Raw genomic sequence first — 17,109 nt, 5'->3', positions numbered from 1 at the left:
TTCCCGTCTATCATGCCACTGTGTTTCCGTGTTATATTTCCTCACAGGGAGGATGGCAATTTATTTCTCGCATTTACGGCTCTAGCTACTATGGGCTATTTGCGGGAGGAGATAAGTTTAAGTGACCGCTTATGGGTTCGAATTTCAACCAGCCTAATCATGAAGCTCCCGTGGCCAAGTGGTTAAGGCATAGGTCTCGTAAACCTGAGGTCCTGGGTTCGATTCCCAGGCGGGATCACTTTTTCTCCTTGTCTCCTTTATTATTTGCGACGGCGAACCTGGTGAAAATTAATGTTTATTTATATAATACCCGTCGATCATGCCACTGTTTTTCCGTGTTATATATCCTCACAGGGAGGATGGCAATTTATTTCTCGCATTTACGGCTCTAGCTACTATGGGCTATTTGCGGGGAGGAGATAAGTTTAAGCGACCGCTTATGGGTTCGAATTTCAACCAGCCTAATCATGAAGAGCTCGCGTAGGGAAGTGGTTAAGGCATAGGTCTCGTAAACCTGAGGTCCTGGGTTCGATTCCCAGGCGGGATCACTTTTTTCTCCTTGTCTCCTTTATTATTTGCGACGGCGAACCTGGTGAAAATTAATGTTTAGTAATTATCATATGTTATTTAAATTTCTTGTACCTAGTATGTGTATAATTTTTCTGGTATTAATCTTATGACTTTTATGTATATTTTTAAATACTTTTAAATTCATGTTTGTTGTTTATCTGTGTTGTATCCTGGGCAACAAGGGAGAACAGTGCTGGTCACTGATTGCATGTCCCAGGTTAAAGAAGAAATAAATAAGTGATTTTCGACCCTCTGACGTAAAACTTAATTTTAATTTATCTTATTTTTTCTCATTGTTTCACCACATCGTCAGCCTGCTACGCTAAATGCCTAAGTCATTCTTACATGTTTCTCATTTGCAATTTTGATTTTCTGAGTAATAAACCCATAATTCATCAAATTTCAGCCGAATTTTTCATTAACTTGTGGAATACATCTCTTTTGTAACAATATTGGTGATAGCTGCTCTAAACTTTGAGAAATAAGTTTTCAAAACGGGTAAAGTTCTTTTTGGACTACTCTGTACATGAATGAATAGAAATCAGTCCAATATTCCGGTACATGATTTGCAAAAAGTTCACTAGTTGTTTCATATTCAATGCAAGTCAACCTCAGATCGACAAGATCCAAATGGTATTTTAAAAACAACATTTGCTAAATCATGTTTCATTCGTTAATGTCAATTTGTTGAAAGGGATGAAATCAAAACTCTACCGGCGGTCGACCGCTGGTTCCATCCGATGCCGTCTGGTTACAGCCGGTTTATATTGTTCTAAACAATGTAACGCGGTTGAACCGCCGGTCAACTGCCGCTCAAGTTTTTATTGCATCCCTAACTCAAAAACAAAGCAAATATGCATTCAGTTAAACATGGGTCATTTACCGTCATGTACAGGGTGTCCCAGAAAAAATTACCGGGCGAATGAATTAGGACATAAGTCCAGAAATAGACATCAGAATCCAAAAATCTAAAAATCAGTGTGTAGCCCATCTTATTCTACATTTTATACGCTAATTTTACTGGAATCGGTTGACCGATTGCGAAGAAATGAGCGATTACATATCACATGCCTCAATTCACTTCATTCCAAGTTTGAAAGAAAGATCATTCAACACAATGCGCACTAGTGGTTAACACTGTCAATGGACTTCATATTGTATTTGGTGAATTCCTTTTCATTCTTTTTAAACAATCTGTTTCTTTCAAAACATCTAATTAGGTTTTGTTCAAATTTGGAAACCTGTACGATATTGAAATGAAAGCTTACATGTAAGATGATGCTCGGTACTTGTAAATATCTTTTTTTCGTTAATGTTGATATAAATATTGCATAAAGAATTATTGTATGAAGAATTCCAGTTGGCTTAAAAAATTCTCACACACATTAATGTTTTTGGAATATTTCCAAGAAATTATAATGCAAAACATTAATATTGCGTGGTATTAAAAATCACACGTAAAACAGTAACTACTTGATCATTGTCATTCTTGGCTCAAATGTTCTTTGGAAAGTTAAAACATAACATATTTGCACAACCTAAAGAATTTAAGTTGGAAAGCTTCCAATTGCAGAAATCAAAGTTTTCTCGGACAAACTGTTATTTATCTTCAGTGAAATCATGAAAAACATACCACAGTCGGATTGTTAAATAGATAATGTGGACTACATTTAATGAGATACACAAACTTTAGGAAGCGGTGAGCGAGTATGAAAAAGCGCATGTTGATCAAACTAAACTTGGAATGAACTTCATTGATGCGCGCATTGTGTAATCGTTAATTTCTTCGCAACCAGTCAACCGAATCAAATAAAATTTCCGCATGTGATGCATAATAAAATAGGCTATGCGCTACATTTTAAAGTGTTTGATTCTTATGTCTATTTCTCGACTTACGTTCAATTTTATTCAATCGGTAATTTTTTCTGGGACACCCTGTACACGGAATAAGTGCAAAACGTTATGAACGTTTTAGTGGTTTTGGCCCTCCTGTATTTTTCGCCATTATCATGTCTTTTTGCTTGTAATAGAATAGAGGATTGGTTGGTTTCATTTTCGACATTCTTTATGCTTAATATTTTCAGCATTCCGTATGTTATAAGGGATAGTGATTTACACGTAGAAAAAGACATCTGTTATACGTCCGTATGCAACTTATGCAAATCAAAGGTATGACTAATTAGCATTATTTATCTTGACCTTCTGTAAACTGTGCGCATACGCACAAACTACCCGCACGTGCACCACACTGACATCTGCACTGTCCAACCTGGTCTCTCTAATAATCAATCTATCGCTCTGAACCCACATTCGTTAAGGTGGGAGCATCGCCAGTGACGGCGAAAGTATTAAACACTTGCCCACACGAAGGTTAGTTTTTGTATTTAATGGGCCAGTGCGCACAAAATTGTGCAACTGACCCTGTTTTGTAGGAAAACAGGGCAGCTATTGCTTTATTTATTTTATCTTCGATTATGATTTTCAGTTGGGGAGGGATGTCCTCCATGGAAAATATATGGGAGTAGGGCCTCCGCCCCTCGGAGTCCCCTCTTCCGCCGCCTATATTTGACATTGGAAAACACCCTATCAACATTGAGTGCATCAACATTCTTTGATTTGATTTCCTTGTACAGGAATGTGAGTTTTGCTCTAAATGTTTATCAGACACCGAAAGAGACATCTTGAAGTCAGTGCTTTGGGAGCATTTAAGACGAGGACAAACAAGACGCGTGTATCCTATTGCAACAGTAAGTATAATGGAATAGGCCCAATTCTAGGTAAACAGTGGCCAATTATCCGACAAAACTGACAGGCTAACATGTTTTACTGTTTGACATTGTTTTAGGAACAACCCACTAAACCTGATGGAGATTCTCGAACATACAAATCTTCAAGGACAGATGACAATGCACTAACGAGGGAGTGGCTACGACTGAAATGTGTGCGAGATATTCAATGGTGTAATAATATCAAGTAGTACGAGAGGGTGTCGATTGAACAATTCCCTTTACATGTATCCAACCGTCCATTACATTCCTCCATTAAAATTACATCGCTTTTTAACCTTACATAACTAGATGGTTTAAAGTTTGCATATAGAGAATTTTAGATAAGTACAGTGACTAATTAATAATCATATGATCTGAACACCAGGTCTGAAGATAAAAGTCAGGAGAAAAGCTTAACGAAGACATCGGCTTCTTCAGTTTTGGGATGAGAAGTATTCTTGTGTTTCACGACTAACGTCCCTTAATAGTGTTCATTTTTATGTTGGGAAGCCAGGGACATAGCAAGAGGACCCATCATGCCCATTCGTTAAAGTCTACCTCGAAATTCTTAGACGTCCAAGGTTGCATCATAGACGTCTAAGATTGCGTCTTAAACGCATAACATTGCATCTTAGAGGCCTAAGATTACATCTTGGACGTGTAAGGTTAGGTGTATTATCTTAAGTGTCTTTAGAAGGTATCCGTCATTCATATTGAACAAATTAAAGAAGTCTAGGATCAACACCGATACGTCTAATGGCAGATTGTGTCCGACGTTGATTCGGCTCGATCTATGTCCTGAAAAGTAACTCTGTTCATCAGCTCTGTTGAATTATGAAGATTTCGACGCAATAATGGAAGACCGATACACACTGGAGACTTTTCGTAGAAATTTGAATTCCCACTCAGATGACTCGGTTATACAGTAAGCTAAAAATTAAGGCATCATTTACGTTCAACAGGGTATATCCTATCCAAAGACAGATATGTCATAATTGGAACCAGCAGCCGATAGCCGTATCTTTTAGCTCGAATTTAAGACCTCATTCGTTAAAATTGTTCAAGAAATAAAAAGACACGACGATCCCAAAACCCAAGAAGATACCAATTTAAAAGTTGCAGTTTGCTCCTCTGCATGCCCTATTGATTTGTACAGAAAGCGTTCGCGAACTAGCGTCGTGCTTCCATTGATTAGCACGTTAAAGCCTTAATGTACGATCTTTTAAAATTTTTAGATTTTCTTTTTTTGTTCCAAAATGATAATATGCAATCATTATGAAGTTCCCAATAAACTTCACCTCTATCACTCGAAAGATCTCGCACTATTTGGATTAGGACAGCGAGTGCGGCCTCAGAGTTAGTCTCCTACGAGGCCAGTTTGGTTACGCTCCCTCCACATGTGGAGGCAGCGTAACCAATCTAGTTTTGTAGGAAACTACGGTTTACGATCGTGGCCGACATAAAATCATAATCTAAAAAATTATGATTTTATGTCGGACCAACAGAAAAATCGTTCCGTTTTACTACAAATAGGGCGAATTTGACAGTTTGCTCATAGATTTCAGTTGGAACATGTGTAAGTATTACAAATATGCCAAAAAAATCGGTTTTGAAAAAAATAAAGGTAAATTCTGAAAAAGATCGTAATGTACGATTTCCTTCAAATTTTAAATTTGTCATTATATACTCAAAATGCTGAAATAATACTTGTAATAATGATCTAAGTAACGTGAAAGAAACACTGCTTGTTATTTTGGCCGTAACACGCAGTTCTATGGGCGGACATAAAGTCATAATTTCTTGAATTATGACTTTATGTCGAACTTTGCTCTGTTTACCTACAAACACAACAAATTTGGCTGATTCCATTTAGGTGCAAGTTGTGACATGTGTAAACATTACAAATATGCAAAAAAATCAGGTTTGAAAAAAATTAACCAAATCCATATTATAAGATCGTACATTATGACTTTAACGCTTTAAAACCAGCGTCGTGCTTTCATTGATTAGAACACAAAAGTGCAACTTTTGATTTCGTTTCTTCATTAGGTTTTAGATCACCTTTTCTTTCATTCTCAATCAACATAGCAATTTCAACAAATAAGGTCTTAAATCAGAGCTAAAGAGTACAGGTATTGGTTGGTTGTTTTAATTTGGACATAATTGTCTTTATTTAGGATATACTGGTGTAAACACAACTAAGAATATGGAAACTTCACTGGATAATATAGAAAGAGTCCCAGCAAGTTTGCAGACATTACCACGACGTCACCTGTCGGCCTCTGAAAGTAAGTCTAAAAAATAGACATCTGGTGATGTGATCAGTATCATGTAAATTGTAAACACCCATCATACCGCCAGGTTTATAATGTTAATAAATTGTATTGCGTGTAGTCTCCATAGCAGAACGAAGATATTTCCAATAAGAGCACCAAAAACAAGAGTCCACATAGTGATTTTCAGAGTGATGTTTAATAATTGATGGGGTTTATAACTACTGGCGGGTATAAACACTTTAAAACGTCTTTGATAAAACAACACGTGAAATATTCACTAACGCTTCCACTCCCTATATAAGCGACTTCACTAGTATCTAGAACTCGTTTATAATAGCGGGTTACTGTTTACCCATGGTGGGATTCGGTAAGGGTGAAACGTAATCGTGTAGATCATTAAGCTTATATTGGCCAAATCTAGTAAAGATATCTGTGGATGAAGTGTATTATTGGCGAGATACCAAAAAAAAAAAAGGTAACAGAATAATTAGTCATAAATGATTGTGCATTGGAACTGCACTGCCGTCTGGTCTGAATTGGAGCAAAGAATTGCGTGCAAGTCGTTGGACTTCCAAGGAATCCACCTGCAGGTAGTCCCATTAATTGATAAAAATCAAGTGCTAATCAAGTCAATGAATAAAGATCTTTAATCGGCTCGAATGTACTGCTGGTATCTGATTATTAGATAATCGTAAATGTTATGAGCTTTTGATGTGAAAGTTCATCATTGTTTTAACTTACTAAAGAGTCGAAACTCCTTGTTGAAATATTTGCAGTCGATTGGAACACATATTTATTGTGTCAGATGTGTTGAGTCGACAAATGTACCCCGAAGTATATGTTGTAGTTGGTTGTTGTGTTAAGTTCAACATGGCAAGCTTTACCAGATCAGTAAAATTAATGTGTGTCTCTCTCTTTCCTTGTGTGACAAGTTGAACTTTGTTGTTTTGTAAAGTGAGAACCTCTAACTGAATTTCTGGCGTGATTCACAAAACCATGGCATCCGCGCTTGACGAGCTTCATCCATCTTCAACGCTCAGACGCTGATCTTAAGTAGCACTGTAAGACATTCTTGATCTCCATGGCAACACCCAGTAATACTCCCCGACTATCCTGATTGGTTAACATTGCACAGTTTTGGGCGCTGTCTTTCGAGCCCCTTACTTGAATTTGAATTGGATTTTGCTTCAATTTGTGGCTTTACTACATTTCTGTTGCATCTGGTTTAATTAAAGTACGCGTTTAGAATAAATAACACAATTCACTTGGTTTCGATTTTATTACTGGATGCTAATAAAGGTTTTTCAGCAGGAATTTACACTTGAAGTACGAAGTTCATGACTTTTTTTTTGCATGCTAGTAATACACAAAATTCCGTTTTGTTTTATTATTGTTTCTGATGTTTCTAGAATTGTTCTGGATTGATACACCCATAATTTAGTCGTATTTGACATTCGTTATAAACATTTAATAGGTGACCTAATGAAAATAAGTGCGTATATTCTCCGATAATATAGTTATCTTTAATCGAAATATAAGTTAATGCATTAATAAAAACGCCCAATACATCGTGACCTTTGTATCCTTAAACAAGTTAAAAGCCCCTTAAAACCTGATATACGGCGTCTTTTGTCTAAAAATGAGCTTAAATGCTTCTCAACTAGGTCAAATAATGGGTACACCTTGAAAAATTGGAACACTAATATTTTTACTTGCTAGTGGCTCTAAACACCCTCATGAACAATATATCCAAAAAGGCCAAAAAAGGGTAAACATGGTAATTTGCATATATCCAAAATGGCCGCTAAACAATCGTTAGCTTTAATAAACCAAAACAATTATTTCAATCGGCTCATAACTTTTGAAGATATGTCCTTTTAAAGAAATGTATCCGTTTTTCACTCTGTCCACGGAGGTTTGGCTACTTCAAAGATTGAAAAGGGCATATACCATGCATGAATATAAAACATTCCTCGATGATAACTTTATAAAATAACAACTTTATTTTAGGGAATGGGTTTTACAGGTGGGCTTATGGGTTATGGAATTTGTTTAGTGTCATTAATTTGGGCGAAATTGATGTGGGATGGGACTTATTTGCTATACTTGCAATTACTTATGTTTTTCTTGTTTCTTGAAAGAATTGTTTTGGTTTATTAAAGCTAACGATTTAAGGTTTCTTTACATACCAAAATATATTTGATCAACTTTTCAGAAATAGGAGAAAAAGAAGGCGCAATGTGGGGCCTCTTTTTTTGGGGACACCCTGTAGTTTCACTATACCTTTACATAACCCGAAATTTAAATTATATTAAAAGTTTTGACGTACAGGACGTTAGTCCAACACTCCACTAGTTTGACACGCCGCTAGTCCGAATCTGAAATGCACTGTACCAGTCCGACACGCCGATAGTCCGAATCTAAAATACACTCTGCCAGTCCGACACGCCGCTAGTCCGAAACTGAAAACCACTGCGCTAGTCCGAATCTGGAAAACAGCCCTTCAGTCCAACACTGGATCTAAAAATCACTGCGCAAGTCCGAATTTGAAAAACACTACACTAGTGCCGTGGTTTTCAGTTTCGGACTAGCGCTATTGTTTTTAGTTTCAGACTAGCGCAGTGTCGGAATAGCGCAGTGTATTTCGGATTCGGACTAGCGGCGTGTCGGACTGAAAAAGTTTTCAGATTCGGACTGCGGCGTGTCGGACTGTTGCAGTGGTTTTCATTTTCGGACTAGCGCATGCTTTTTTTGGAATAGCGAAGTAATTTGTGTAGTCGGACTAGCGGCGTGTCGGACTAGAGGCGTGACGGATTAGTGGCGTGACGGATTAGCGGCGTGTCGGACTAAGAGGTGCACTCCGGCCCTACGTCGGATATTGGTAGGGGAAGTTGGCAAACCGTCGGGGTCGTAGTAGTTTGCACGACATCGGCCAGACGATGAATTATTAACGTCTGGATGAAGACGTCCAAGTGACGGTCGGATAAATAGCCTTAATGTATTGGTCGATTTGTGACGTCATACTGGCGTCGATCCGGATCAGTGGCTTAGGAAGATGACCTTTGGCAATTTTTTGATGACCGATGGGGGGGGGGTGCTTGAGAAATTGTGGCAACTCTAAAGTACTATTTAAATTATAAAGAATTTAAGATTTAAATAGACATAGATTCTGATTTTATTTAATACCTTCTTTGTTATTTTAAATTTTCACAAGGGCATTTTTATCCAAATGCGCCCAACGTATTACCCCCCCCCCCCAAATCGATATACAAAATCGCTTAAAGGTACACCCAAAACCATGGCTCATCCCGTATACCCTTCAACCAAGACGAACCCGTCCGGCCAACGAGGGAACCGCGTTGAACAATCCATTAGTCACTATGCCCGAAAAATTCACGTCTTATTCAGCATGATCATGATTTCAAATGTCGTCTTTTATATTATTATATACAGACTCACGATTTAAGGGTTCTGATAGCGACGTTTGCACGTATTTTGGGGAACCTGAGAACACACCAAATTGCATTCTGAATACAAGAAATGTCATAATAATATCAAATAATTTTGAATTTTTAAAATTAGCGATATAACACATGTACAAATTATTAAAAATTGATATTTATGACATTTAGCAGTAAATCTTTGTAAATGATATGCACTAAAGCATATGTAGTTGGGATGAAAAGCCGACTATCAAACGAAAATGTTGACCTTTTGTATTGAAGATATACATGAACTTTCATGAAAGATCTAAGTTATTTGGGTCTTTGGGACAATTGTGTCAGGTCTCAAAAATACTATGCTAATGTGGGTATACGCTGGCGAAGTTACGTAATTAATCGGATTAACTACCATAGCAATAGGTACAAACAATTGTGAATATACCGCGCTGCACTACAAGCAGGTTGCACTCATCACCTGTCGTCAATCATATAATAGATTGAATACAATACAGCTCTTTTCAAAGAGACTAATCTTACAGGTGCAAGTGATTAGCATTTCTTTGACATCTATGGTTCAATGCAGAGGTACTGCATGAACGTAGTAGTGCAGCGCGATATAACCAAAAATTGTTTGTACCTATTGCTATGTTAGTGAATCCGATTATTATGTAACTTCGCCAGCGTATAACCGACCCTTAATGATGATAATTCATAACGTGTAAATGTCATCGATAGCTTTATTATTATTTACAGAAGTTCTGGTGTAAAAATCCAAAAGTTTTTCGGTACAATCCTGATGAATTTATTTACGGGTCATTGATAGCTGTTTAAGCTTTGGACTAGATTAGTTTCGACCTGTTGTGGGAGCACATTTAGCGGAAAGGGTGTTGATGCTGATGAAGCCCTCTTGACCAGTTCAAATCTGTTCCTCCTTGCGACAATACACCATAAAATCAAAGCAGAAAGCGCAAAAAGTATAAGTATCCCTGCTGTACCCATGGCGATAGTTATGATTGACTTGGTCGATAAATCTGCCCTCCCTGTAAAAGAAATATGGTTAAAAAAAGGAGAGAAAAAAGATTATTATGAATAAAGCGTGAAGGTGTCATACTTGTTTTATCAGGCCTTATATTAGATCTCAAAAACGGAATGACACATGATTTATATTATTGTGTTCAACAAGTAGTAAACTAATCATAATGTTCATGATCCGTGATTCGCGATGCGTCGACGTCCGGTTGGAGTCGGTTTCTATTGTTCTAAACAATGGAACGCAGTTCAACCGCTGGTAATCGCCGATCGAGTTTGAATTTATTCCTAAGAGAACAACCAACCAAAAGGAAATAAGAAAGTAACTCAGAGAGTCTTCTTATAATTTCAAAACTCAATCAATCTGTGCTTACTCAGATAATTATCATTTGCCAGGATGACAATACGGGCTTTGTTTGGAGAAATAACCGCTCCATTGTCAGGATTCTCAAGTTGAAGATAGAATGTTTCATTGCTTTCTCCTATCTCGTCATCTATAATTCTGACGGATACTTTCTCCTTTGTGTGCAACTGCGTAAATGTTATAGCACGTGATCGAAAAGGCTGGAAATCCTCATCAGCCTTGGCACTGTCTTCGTTCGTCACCAATCCTGCATTGAAATTTAAGGCAAAATTTTTAACATTTCAAACAAAAACATCCAAAGTCCAAATCTACACCCTCAGTCCCCCCAAAAAAACTATCGGTGTCGCAATACACTCCCTGGAAAAGAGATTCGGTTCAAAAGTTTGCGAAGTCGAAGGTTCGCTATATCGAAGGTCCGTTATGACAAATATAAAAATAATAAGGCTATATATTAATGTGAAATAAAGTTAGGTCAGGCGAATTATCCCAACCTTAATGCTAACCCATATTCAACATAGCGAGCCTTATTTCATATTCGACATGGTTGACCTTGGACACATCGAAGTTTATGCATATTCGACATAGCGAACTTTCCACACAGTGAGCAAAATTTTATTTTGGATATTTTATTTGCGACCCTTTTGCCATAGCGAGCCTTCAACAGAACGGGCGTATAATTCTACATTGGGCAACAAGCTTTGTATGAATAGCATTCAGAAATATTGTTATTTGCACGCTCTCAATAAGCCTTCTTTGAAATATGGCGGGCACAATAGAAGAGGGCGTACTTTGATGTGGGTAATCTTTTGTCAGCTGAGAAAGCATACAAAAGATTACCCAAAATCATAGTACGCCCTCTCCTTTTGTGGCCGCCATACTTAAAAAACCTTTTTTTTTAAATTAACTTTTTTAATAAAATTTAAATTAGCAGGCGCTTAGAGTAGCAGATATACAATCAAAAAGTGTACTTATTTATTATCAAGTTTGTTATGAAAGCTTTACAGTCGAAATTGTATAATGGTAGACCTGAAGAAAGAAAACTTACGAACTCTAGAAACCCCTTCAAGGTTTCCTGTTCGGTATACTATAACATCAACAATGCCACTGTTCTCTGCAACTGTGTAGTTAACGCTGTTTTGGTCTCTGGAAGGAGATGCTGAAAATGAGAAAAATCCTAAAAAGAGTATCAATACATAGTTATAATTAGTTCTAAACCTTTGGTTTTGGTCATTTTGTGCCATATGCTAGTTTTCGTCTCACCCCTTGGCGTATGTGTGTGTCCTTTTTAGCTGTTCGTATTCAACCGGAATAATGTTTTCATTGCTGGACTTTTGTTCCCTCGCAACCAACCAGGTAGACTAAATCCGTCAGTCTCCTAACCTATACGCACGGACGCTACACTGTCAAGGATTCACGGAGAAAAATCAGGTCTAGTTCACGAGAGTCCCTGTACAAGTTCCTACAACGGCCAGACAGGTAGACAACTCGAGGATAGACTAAGTCAAATGCCCCAGCCGCAAACTCTCTGCTGTTGCAACACATAGTAATATATCATCACACAACAACATTGACTGGGAATCCACAAAGGTTTTAGACAAGGTAGAGAGTATCCGCGTTTAGTGAGGGATGAGGCCATCCAAATCAAGACTAAATCGCGACCAAGGACTAGAAGTGCCATCCTATATACAACGCCCACCTTTAACCAAACGTCATCAATGGTCAGCAAAAGGGCAAGATGTGCGTCACCACAAAAGTTTTTTTTTCTTGCCTCCAATAGATATAGTCATCGGCGCCACTAGTTTTCTCCGATGAAAGCATCAGGCGAAATATCCGTATTCTACAATGTAATGAACATTATCTCTATTATACAGCCCCAGGTGTTTTGGAATAGTGGATGATGGGAATAAAGGAAAAGGTCTATAGTTTGTTTAGGGACAGGGTCCTCCGGCATCATACAACATATATATATTTCACCACATGTAAATGAATAAACTAAATAAAAATATAATAATAAGGCCACTCTTGAATTTGAATTGCCACTTTTTCTTTCACGCCTTTTTAATATGAAATGAAAAAAAATATTACCGTCATCGTCAACAATGGTAAAAGCCAAAGTATTATTTCCCGATATCTTCCCATCTGCCGAGATAATGCTCACAGTGAAGTCTTCTTCTTTACTCTCCAAGATGTCATTGTTATCAATGGGTATACGAAAGGATTGCTCGTTGGTCCCAGAGGGAAAGAAGAACGTTTTCACATTAAATCCTTTAAAATCTCCAGAATGTGTCGCAGTACCATCAGTGGTTTTCAAAGCTGTTTTGAAAGTAAGGAATTTAAAATTTTCAGTTAATTAAATCAGCATCACCAAAATGAACACTAACACCGCCGCGGTGAAATACAGCAACAACTCTAACATCACCACCGTTTGGTTTTCTTTGTATTTAAATAGATGGGTATTTTGTAAACATGTCAGCTAAACCAAAGACTTTTATTACATCTTCTCGCGTGTCAAACTATCAATGTTCCATCAATACTCTAAATATGTTTGATATTTAAACATAGTTATACTACATACTACGTCAGTACACTAAACTCCTCAACAAAAGTTTGGAAAGTTTTTTCAAGCATCTATATCTCAGATTATTTGTGACATGTTCATATCGTTTTTCATATCAATGACAACCACATTTGAAACAATCATCTTTTTCACGCCTGTGTACACGTCTTATGAATATAGTGGGGTCTCAAACCGAATGTGCCAAATTGACCATAATTCTGTGCAGCAAGCTGCAATCCCATATTTTCACAATCTGGGGACTAATGCAATCCTCCAAGATAACAATGCTCGCCCTCACAGAGCCAGGGTAGTCAACGACTACCTACAGAATATGGGAGTAGAGAGAATGGAATGGTCTGCCATCAGCCCAGACCTCAACCCGATTGAGTATACTTGTGAGATCTGCTTGGTCGTGCTGTACGTGTCAGTGTAGCCAGCGCAACAACATTGAATGACCTGCGACGAATCCTGGTTGAAGAATGGAATGCCATTCTACAGCAACATGTGACCAGGTTGGTGAGCAGCATGCATGGGAGGTGCCTGGCTGTTGTGGCTGTGTATGGTTTTCCACTATTGAGGTTTAATGACTAGTTTTGTTTGAATAATTGTCAATTTGGCACATTCTGTTTGAGACCCCACTACATTCACAAGACGTGTACTTAACCGTGAAAAAGGTGATTGTTTCAAATGTGGTGTCATTGTAAATGGAAATAATGTAGCTATCCATTGATATGAACATGTCCCAAATAATCTGAGATATAAATGCTTGAAAAAACTTTCCAAACTTTTGTTGAGGAGTTTATATATATAGTTATCCCCCAATCGGGCTACCTGTTGGTGATAACTCATTATCCTGATTATCTAATTATCCTCCACCCAAAAAGGCTTCCTGTTTGTGATCATTATCCGGATTATCATAAATCCTGATTAGCTTCTAAAGCGTTCTAAGAATTTAACTATACTACAACGTACAGACAGTTGCATTTGTAGTTGTTACTCCTGATCTGGATATTGTAACAGTCACATAACCAGGTGTAGATTCTAAAACTCGAGATGAAGCTGTGCTTAGCGAAAAACCACCTGCGTCAAGATATCAATACAAAAGTGTTAGAACTACAATCCAATACATGTAATACATATTATTCATTTTATAAATTGAATTGAAATTGTTAACAGATGACAAGAATTAATTAGCTATAAACCTCAACACATCACCAGGCAGGATTTATTCAAAGGACAAAAGGGGGCAATAATTGTGTTTTATGATTCTAATTTCATCTTCTGTTTGATATTTGTTTGCATTATATTGCCGTTGTTTATACAAAATTGTTTTGGTTAAACTTATTTTGCTTTCTTGCTTATGTCGTCACTTTGAACATTTCACTTAGTTGTTTCTTTGCTCATTTTGCATGTATTTTTTCCGTGCAATCCCTTTTGTGCAATGTTCATCGTATGCCTATTTAATTTTTATTATTTCTTAATGATGTATATATTTATATAATTCAATGGGCATTTTTGTTTTTTACGTACTGATGTTTTTAATTGTAAAGCGCCTTGTGGTCTTTGAAGTAATGCGCAATATAAGAATAAATTATTATTATTATTATTATTATTATTAAGACAACTTTCAAGACGAAACGTTAACAAAAATGATCAATGGGCTAATAAGGACGTACAACAAAAAAGGCCTAAAAATCTTAAATATCAGGGCAAGATGGGGCACAATGTCTCACAGACACTTCACAGGAGAGGGCAATTGCTTCCTTATTGCTCTATGGAGTCAAATGCTTTCTGGTAATCTATGAATCCAAGACAGAAGTTTAGTGGAAATTGTTGGAATTTTTTCTCAGTTTGTTTATAGCCTAACTCACATTCAAATGCTTAAAACAATCCCACAACACTGCAAAAAATATTGAGTAAAAAGGTCACACCTCAACAGTTGAGTAAAAATTTGAGTACAAAATTACTCAACATTGAGCTCATATAGGTCACAACTCAACAAATGAGTAAAAAATTACTCAACATGAGCTCAATGTGGCCTATATGAGCTCAATGTTGAGTAATTTTTTACTCAACTGTTGAGTTTTGAACTTTTTACTCAATGTTGAGTAAAATATTTCAGACTAGATTACATGAAAACGAATAACAATAAATACAATTACGTACTACTACTGTCGCTTATTGCAACTTCTGCCTCCTGTCGTACAGGATCTACGTATCCAAATCCCCTATCCACGGTAAGGTATAAAAAGAAAATCTCTTCTCCTTCCTCAAAATCGAGATCCCTGGTAATAGCAATCCTGAAATCACTAAGCTGCTGTCCGTGTTGGAAGTTAACCGTTACTACTTCCGGTTTGTAATCCGCAGGGAAAGACGCGCTTCCAGGAGATGTAGTTACAACTGAAATGAAAACAAAGGCTAGACAAATTAAAGGTAGGCAAGTAGATATCCCTGAAAATAGCTTATTCCCAAAATTTCAGTTGATTCCGATGTTGTGTTTGTGAGTTATGCATGATCTATATGTGTATTACACTACTCCATACCCAGCAAACACAAGACGCTTTTAAACGTTTTAAACGGGTTATATTTTGGGGTTTGGCTTTCGTACAAACGTTATCATGGTTATAACAATAAATGTCAGGTTATATAAGGATCATGAAAATGTTTTTAAAACGTTTAAATAACATTATGTTATTATCTTTTCCAGTAAGTTTCCAAAAAAATGTTTTTGAATGTTATGAAAACGTTTATATAACCCAACATTTAAACCTTTTTCAAGCATCCTTTTCTAACCTAACGAAAAACGTTTTGTGTTTGCTAGGTATGCCACTGTGTTGTAATTTAGTTCTGGTGTACCAGCACGTAATTCACATTTGAGCATTTGCGCTAAATGTATTAATCTGCAAGAAAATATTTGCACATAAACATTATGTTATATTACCAGTCGAATAAATATCTCAACTTTTTTTTATAGAAAAGTGGAGGGATGAGGCTGTGGATTACGAAATGCCCCTTTATATCCAATATTGAATAGTTTTATCTGTAAATCCCGAAATTTACTCACAATTTCATCATCTCGCTTGTTTGCTTTCTCAAAAGTGGTTTGGTTCTTTGCTTTTCGCAAATGATTCATACTCACAACGCCTACTCCACAGCAGGTCTTAAAATACTTAAATGCAGCACTTTAGTGTTGCGCACTAGTGATAGTGCCTTCTAAAACTATGACAGAATACATTTACGTGATTAGCAGTAATAAATAATTGAGGGAGGGGATCAACACCATGAACAGCTATAAACTTGGCCAGCTGGTTTCCCTCCAGATTGCCAGATCACTTAAACAAACAATAAGATCACTTTTGAGAAACTTGAAAAAAGCCATTATCCCAGATGGTGAAAGCTAAAGTTGCGAGTATGTTCTGAATTTGTTACTTATATTTTTTCTCAATAGATCATTTTTTATCAGTAAAGCTTACGTAAGTCAACATATCCATCAGTACTACCCTGCCGGACAATAGTACCAATAAGATCGCCAAGTCCTTCATCAACTGAATACGATAGCTCTTGAAAGCCAAATTGGCTGTCTGTAAGAAAATATAAATAATCGTCAAAATATAAAATAAAAATATCTAATTTACATTCAAAAGTTTGGATTAGGTATTGTTTTCTTTAGCATGCTGACAATGCTGAAGATCATGAAAATGGCAGGTGAAACAATGGCGTGTCTGGCTGAAAGAAAGAAGACAAGGTTGCTACGTCGGCACGCAAAATAGTTGGTGAAAGTGGTTTTCCAAGTAAAGTGTTGGATGCGAGCCGTTAGACCAATAGGCCTATAAAATAACGCCGTGTCAGACAAAAGTCTTTAAACATAGCAAAAGTTCCAAGTCAGCAGAAACATCTAAATCCAGCGATGCTGAGGTCTTCATCAGTGCTCGGGCTCCAGTAAAATTGAAATACTCTGAGACTCGTTTCTGATTAGAAAACATTAGCACGAACGTGTTTTTATAAACCTTGCGCGACTTGAGCGCCGTACGCTCAATTACTTGGAATGCCTCTACCATCTGGCAGATCTGCAGTAAACAACAACCGCAGAAGTGGCTCGTCT

General features: G+C 37.1%; 1 protein-coding gene across 1 annotated transcript in view; it reads right to left on the bottom strand.

Annotated features, from left to right (window-relative positions):
* Positions 1-8,771: 8,771 nt before the first annotated feature.
* LOC140164393 (uncharacterized) overlaps positions 8,772-17,109 on the bottom strand; it is a 37,846-nt gene continuing 29,508 nt past the window's right edge. The window contains exons 19-25 of the mRNA XM_072187672.1: positions 16,481-16,588; positions 15,174-15,407; positions 13,980-14,087; positions 12,536-12,763; positions 11,496-11,624; positions 10,461-10,697; positions 8,772-10,097 (exon numbers count right to left, since the gene is read on the bottom strand). Coding sequence (XP_072043773.1) covers positions 9,871-10,097; positions 10,461-10,697; positions 11,496-11,624; positions 12,536-12,763; positions 13,980-14,087; positions 15,174-15,407; positions 16,481-16,588 — 1,271 coding nt within the window. The 3' untranslated portion in view covers positions 8,772-9,870. The remainder of the gene's footprint in view (positions 10,098-10,460; positions 10,698-11,495; positions 11,625-12,535; positions 12,764-13,979; positions 14,088-15,173; positions 15,408-16,480; positions 16,589-17,109) is intronic.

This window comes from Amphiura filiformis, chromosome 11, assembly GCF_039555335.1.
Source record: "Amphiura filiformis chromosome 11, Afil_fr2py, whole genome shotgun sequence".
In the NCBI taxonomy this organism is placed as follows: Eukaryota; Metazoa; Echinodermata; class Ophiuroidea; order Amphilepidida; family Amphiuridae; genus Amphiura; species Amphiura filiformis.
The sequence above is the reverse complement of the archived record's forward strand: the minus strand, read 5'-3'. Positions and strand labels throughout refer to the sequence as shown.